Below are 6,854 nucleotides of genomic sequence, written 5' to 3'. Positions count from 1 at the left end.
CTTACATAATTTAGGTGCAATACTGTTGTTTTTAAATAGCTTAATTCCCATATTGTTGATGCACTTCATATTCCACATTAATATCATACATAGATTCTCGCTTAATTTAATGTTAGTATTATTTAAACCGCCAATCAAATGCAACAATAGGTATGTGTTGATTATTTTTTCTTATGCAACCAATTAAACTCTGTATTATTTATGTGAAATTTAATTCTCAAATTATAATATATATATATATATATATATATATATATATATATATATATATATATATATATATATATATATCAACCACCCTTTACAGGATTTATTCTTGGTCTGCGTACATTACATGTCTTCAACGTTCGTTACTAGGCTAGCAACATACACATTTGACAGTTTCAATGTACGTAGTTCATAATCCAGGTATCTTTACAAAAAAAAAAATTAAAAAAAAATATACTTTTTTCCTCCTCTTTATCATTTTCTTTAAGCCAAAAAAAAAAAAAAAATTACATTCAAGAAAGAAAAAAAAAATAAACTCAACTCCAGATGGCATAAACTGCCTAGAAAATACACCTGTACTGTAGTACATGTGTTACTAAGCCCCAGATGGCTTACGTTCGTATAGTATATATAGTTTGTAACGCCTCCTACCTTTTCTCTCATGCATAACCATTTTCCCTATTAAAATTTCATCTTGTTCTTCCTAGTAGAAAAACAAAAACGAAATTTTGTTGTTGATCCTAGCAGATATGGTGGTTTCATCTCAACCAATTCTCCAAAACTCTTCTCATACATTTAAAACATGCAATATTCCAGTGATTGACATGTTAGACCCTCAAGCTAAATTCTCTATTACAAAAGCATGTCAAGAATTTGGATTTTTTAAGGTTGTGAATCATGGTGTTCCCAATGAAACAATGACAAATTTAGAAGGTGATGCTGTCAAATTCTTTAATTTACCACAGTGTGAGAAGGACAAAGCTGGTCCTGCTAATCCTTTTGGTTATGGTAATAAAAGAATTGGATCAAATGGTGATGTCGGTTGGGTTGAATATCTTCTATTTACTACAAACTCTGAAATTGTTTCAGAAAAATCCGTCGGCATTCCTGAAAATTCTCAGCTTTTCTGGTAAGGCCAACAAACTCTTGAAATTTCCGAATGTGATATATTAATATATATCTTTTTGACACAACCAAGAACGTGTCTAACTATTTTTCTCCTTTACCTTAGTATTTGCTATTTTTGTCCACGGACATAGCCGTTACAAGATCTCTGTCACCAACAGCACTTTTTTCAGTAAAAATTATGACTATTTTTGGAGAGAAAAATCGGTGACCTTTTCCATTATACAAGATTGATTGGATTACCTAAATTTTCTATAAGTCGTATATTCACATATGCCACTTTCTTGATTTTCTCTAAGTTGGACAAATTCGGTTACTAATATTTATTGTGTGTATTTGTTTGGCTAACTTTTTTTCTTTTAATTTAAAAGTCTCATTTGATCAATGATATGTGAAAAGTTACCATTTGAATTTGGCATCAGAAATTTTATACATGATCATTGAGATGACACCCTAAGCTTGTCCTAACTAAAAATAGTGGGGGACAATTCTGATATGGTATGTTCAGGGGGTAATTCTGAGTTGATGGACTCGAAAATACCGAGTTTTAATATTTGAAATATGGATGAAATATTTAAAAACTTGTCTAGCAGTATTTTAATTGAGATATTGATTTTCACTCACAATCGATCTTTTTCAAGTAAAATTCGTGTTAAAACACAACTTGACATTCAAATGCTTTTTTCAAGTTCACTTAAATGTTACTACTACTATTTTTTTCAATTTCAACCAAATATCTTCCGTAGGCCTAGCTACTTACTAAGTATTTCTTTTGAAGGAGAGGATCCACCTTCTTTGATTTCTACATTTAGGATTCGACTCCTACAAATGATAATAGTAGGAATTAAGTGAACCATTATATCAAGAAAAAATGGCAATTTCATTTTATTTTTTTTTCATAATTTTCTTTTCTTTTTTGTCTATAAACAGGTCTGCTCTCAATGAATATGTCACAGCAGTTAGAAATATGGCATGCCTTGTGCTGGAAAAAATAGCAGATGGTTTGACAATTGAGCCAAAAAATGTGTTGAGTAGGCTATTAAGGGATCAAAAGAGTGATTCTTGTTTTAGGCTAAACCACTATCCACCATGCACAGAACTTGAAGCATTGAATGGTGGAAATTTAATTGGTTTTGGTGAACATACCGACCCACAAGTAATATCTGTTATTAGGTCTAATAACACTACTGGTCTTCAAATCTCCCTCAGAGATGGTACATGGGTCTCAGTCCCACCTGATCAGTACTCCCTTTTCATCATTGTTGGTGATTCCCTGCAGGTAGCAATTGTACTAGTAACATTTTTCATGTTCTCCTTTTTTTTTTTTCTTTTTTTTTTTTGGATTTGCACACTCGATTTTTGAGTTTTTTTGGGATTGCTCACTCAATTTATGAGGATCTAAGAAAATTACTACTCCCCTGTCTCAATTTATGTGATTCTTTTCGTTTTCGAGATTCAAACTATGTAAATTTTGAAAAACATTTTAAATATAGTTTTCACCATATTGACCATGAGAATAATTGTAATTTATAGTAGTAATTTTCATATTGTTTTAAATATTTAGATTTTAATTTTAAAATATTGAATTGATCTAATTCAAATTTGTTTCGATGATTAATCAAATTGACTCTCGCTAAGTGAAAATTATCAATAAAATGGGAAAGAGGGAGTAGTATCCTTCTTAAGATTTTTCAACTCGGTTTGTCGAATTTTTCGAAACTACTAAAAAAACTCCAAAATCTAATTTTTGAGTTTTCGAAAGATTCGAAAAACTGGGGTCAAAATTTTTTAAAAATTAAAAAGTAGTCCGTAATTTTTATGTCGAGATTAACTCAAACAAACACTTTTACATGCAAAAATTCTAATTTCAAACAACCGCTAGTAATTCTTTCTTCTGTTTCTTTGTTTCCTATATTTTTCTTTCGGTCATCAGAACTCTTGAACATATGATATAACCAGTCAAATGCCCTATTTCTTCCCATAATTAAAAATATAAACTTCTTACTATAGCTACGGGTTCTTTTTTTCTAATTGAAAGTTTTGCTTTATTATAACTTCTTTTTGAGCATTTTTATGGCAGGAAATGACAAATTTTCTTCAAACAATTAATGATTTTAAGTTTCAAGCATTGAGAGAGTAAATAGTATTTACATAAATATTACTTATAAGATAATTACAAGTAAATATCCATAATAAGGAGTATTTATCTGTAACATGGTAAAATTGGTAAAATGGTAACTAATGTTGATTGTACAAAATTATATGTTATCCATGTAATATAACTTTAATACACAATAAACTAAATATCCCTTATTAATAAGGGGATTTTTTTTTTCTAATTGAAATTTTGTGTTTATTTTAATTTGTTTCTGTATGTTTTGATGGCAGGTAATGACCAATGGGAGATTTAGGAGTGTAAGGCATAGAGTCTTGGCAAACAGTATGAAGGCAAGGTTATCAATGATTTATTTTGGTGGAGCCCCTTTAAGTGAAAAAATAGCACCCTTATCCTCTTTAATGGAGGAAGGAGAAGAAAGTTTGTACAAGGAATTTACATGGCATCAATACAAGACATCTGCCTACAAGACAAGGTTGGGTGATGATAGGCTGGGACTGTTTGAAAAGAAAAGTAAAGTACGACATGGTCAAAAATAGCCAAATTTAGGAAAAATACTTTAGGATTTTGTCATCCAATAGACAAGTTTGGAAAGATTTTGGTCTTGGTTGGAAGTTGGAAGTCCAAGGTAGGAAAAACCAAGGCTTTTTTTTTGTTTTTTTGTTGTTGTTGTTGTTTCATCGCCTACTGTTTTTTTGTGTTTAATTTAAATACCGGCAAAATACAGCAAATGACCCCTGAATTATACTCGAAATGTCGAATTCACACTCAAACTATACTGCATTTAACCTTATTACACACCAACATCTAAAAGTGAAATTAATTCCACCCTATGGTGACGTGGCACAAAATAAAAAAATAATTAATAAGTGATGCGTTTTTTATAAAAATTTGTTTTTTTATTCCATTTTTTATTAAAATAAATGTTTTTGTACCCCCCCCACTCCCGAGCCTGCTCCCTGCCTCTATCACTCCAAACCCGCCCCACCTCTCTTTTCTTCTTCATCCCTGCACCCTTCACCACCTTTTTTTTTTTTTTTTTTTTTTTTTTTACATTCTCTCTCTCTCCCTTCATTCATGCTCCATCCCCCATACGCCGCCGCCCCACCCCGTCCCTCCATCTTCACGCCAAACCACCCCCCACCCCCAAACCTCCCTTTCTTCTTCACCATACCTTCCATCACAAATAATCACATTGCCACCATCAATTTCACCATCCTCACCTGACCCATCATCAAAAATTAAAATTCAGCACCAGTAATATAAATATCTCAATCAATTTTGTTGACTAGGATAGTAATACAAAAAAAAAAAAAAAAAAAAAAAAAAAAACGAACATGAATCTCGATGGTGGTGATGGCATCTTTGTTTATAGCTAGTAAATTTGATGGTGGTGATGGAATTAATGATTGGGTTTGGGGATGGTGATATGCCACCGGTGATAATGGAGGTTTTGTAATGAGCGGGTGGGGAAGAGGAGCGCGTTTGTGTGGGGGGAGAGGGGGGGGGGGGGAACAAGACGGGTTTGGGGGGGGGGGGGGGGGCGGCGGCAAGAACAAAGACATTGAATAGTCGGTCTTGTTGAACAATAAAGACAGAAATTGAATTTTGGACGGGTTATGTAATTTCGGTGGTGAATTTAGTTGCGGATCTTGAATTTATGGTGATTGTTTGCAATTTCTTATAGTGGCAGTAGTTATGAAGCGATTTAACGGTTGATTTGGTTGAGGGTGGTGAAATTTGTGGTTAATTTTTTTATTTTATGGTGGTGGGTTTGATGGTTGGTTTGACGATGGTGATGGATATGGTGGTGGTGAAATTGATTGTGGTGGTAGCGGCGGATAAGGTGGTGGCAAAATGGGTGGTAGCAAATTTGGTGGTGGCGGATATGATTGTGCTGAAATTGGTGTTGGGGGTGGTGAATTTTGTGATGAGTATAGAAGAAAAGGAAAAAGAAAATAGTGCAAATTAAAAAGAAAAAGAAAAAGTACTGAAAATAATAAAATTTATTTTATTTCCAGGTGGCGCTGACGTGGCATGCGCGTGTAGAACACCACACACTGTGAAAGTGGTATAATACCTTGCAGGGTGGTTTTAAATTCACTTTTTAGATGTTCAGGTGTGTAATATGTTGCATGTATAGTTTGAGTGTGAACTCGATAATTTGGGTATAGTTTAAGTGTCATTTGATGTATTTTGTCTTTAAATACCCTTGTACAATAAAGTGCCATGTTATCATCATCGTGTCATTTCTTTGCATACTTTTTGCAGAATCTTGTGCGATTTCTTTGGTTGTTTTTCTCCGCTGATAATATACAGCTTTTTCTTATTCACATCATGACAAAATGACTTATAATATTATAACATTATGCTCTGTATCTATTTTTGAAAAATATTTACTCTACGTTGCTTCGTGTATAAACACTTGATTTTCAACATATTTGTGTGTAAACACTTTTTATACACTTTATACAAGGTTGATACATTATGTATAATGCTTTTCCCCAAGTGTAATCTTGTATAATATTGTACATTAGGCTACGTGGCATATTATTTTCAAAAGCTGTAATTTTTTAAAATATCCCATTAAAATATACTGATAATATGAAGAGAAAAAAATTACAGTGTTAGGGCGTGTTTGGTACACAGAAAAAAATCTAGAACATATATAAGTGATATTCTTGTATATTTTATTGTGTTTGGTAAGTAAACAGTAACTATTATTTCAAAAGCATTTGTATATAATCTAGGCAAATTATGTGGTTAGGTTGGGGTAGGAGTGGGATGGTAGGGAAGGGGACTAAGGGGGTTGGGAGTGGTGTTGGGGTTTGTTGAGGTTGTTGGGGTGTGTGTGCGTGGCGGGGGAAGGGGGGGGGGGGGGGGGGGGGGGGATCGGTGAGGAATATCACTTATGGAATATGTTTTCCCTGCTTCCTCTAGACAAGTCATTTTTCTCGTTTTTAAGAAACTTATTTTCGTAGAGAAATTATTTTTCAAAATTTTTTATAAATCAAATATGAACAAATTGAAAAATATGTTCCTTCATACTTGAAAAAAATATTACTACTACTATTATTATTATTATTATTATTATTATTATTATTATTATTATTATTATTATTATTATTATTATTATTATTATTATTTTACGACTTCTAAACCTGGATGTTTTCAGGTGTTGGGTGTCTATATATAGTACAGATGTACAGGGGCATAGCCAAATAGGAATCCCCCTCGGGGGAAAAAAAACACTGTTAACCCCTTCGGGAGGGAAAAAACACTGTTTATACATGGTTTAAATTATTTTTTATGTATATATAGTAGATGTTGAGCCCCCTTTGGCTTCTTCGTAAGTTTACTTTTTTATATTTTGAACCTCTTTAGTGAAAATTCTGACTCCGCCACTGCGAATATATAGTATAGTTTCCTACAAAACTCAATATTGTAACCTATAATCGACAATGATAGTGATCTACCCCGCATAAGTAAAGGTCTCCTTAGGCTAGATAAAATTGGTGTTTATGTATTATATTCAAATTTGATTCATAGATAAAATTGGTAAAGATTATTAATTTCAGCCAAGTTAAATTTCTGTGAAGCTCCAAATTTCAAATTACTAAGCCAA

General features: G+C 32.6%; 1 protein-coding gene across 1 annotated transcript; it reads left to right on the top strand.

Moving 5' to 3' along the window:
* Positions 1-342: 342 nt before the first annotated feature.
* Positions 343-3,926, top strand: LOC132030247 (gibberellin 2-beta-dioxygenase-like). The gene is made up of 3 exons (XM_059419791.1): positions 343-1,117; positions 2,044-2,392; positions 3,502-3,926. The coding sequence occupies exons 1-3, from the start codon at positions 738-740 to the stop codon at positions 3,766-3,768; spliced, it is 996 nt and encodes a 331-aa protein (XP_059275774.1). The 5' UTR covers positions 343-737; the 3' UTR covers positions 3,769-3,926.
* The last annotated feature ends 2,928 nt before the right edge of the window (positions 3,927-6,854 follow it).

This window comes from Lycium ferocissimum, chromosome 1, assembly GCF_029784015.1.
Source record: "Lycium ferocissimum isolate CSIRO_LF1 chromosome 1, AGI_CSIRO_Lferr_CH_V1, whole genome shotgun sequence".
NCBI lineage: Eukaryota > Viridiplantae > Streptophyta > Magnoliopsida > Solanales > Solanaceae > Lycium > Lycium ferocissimum.
The sequence above is the reverse complement of the archived record's forward strand: the minus strand, read 5'-3'. Positions and strand labels throughout refer to the sequence as shown.

Excerpts from the sequence above, each read along its gene's own strand:
- LOC132030247 (XM_059419791.1), top strand. The coding sequence starts at position 738 with ATGGTGGTTTCATCTCAACCAATTCTCCAAAACTCTTCTCATACATTT. Across the intron at positions 1,118-2,043 it reads GAAAATTCTCAGCTTTTCTG|GTCTGCTCTCAATGAATATG; the intron begins GTAAGGCCAACA and ends GTCTATAAACAG. Across the intron at positions 2,393-3,501 it reads TTGTTGGTGATTCCCTGCAG|GTAATGACCAATGGGAGATT; the intron begins GTAGCAATTGTA and ends TTTTGATGGCAG.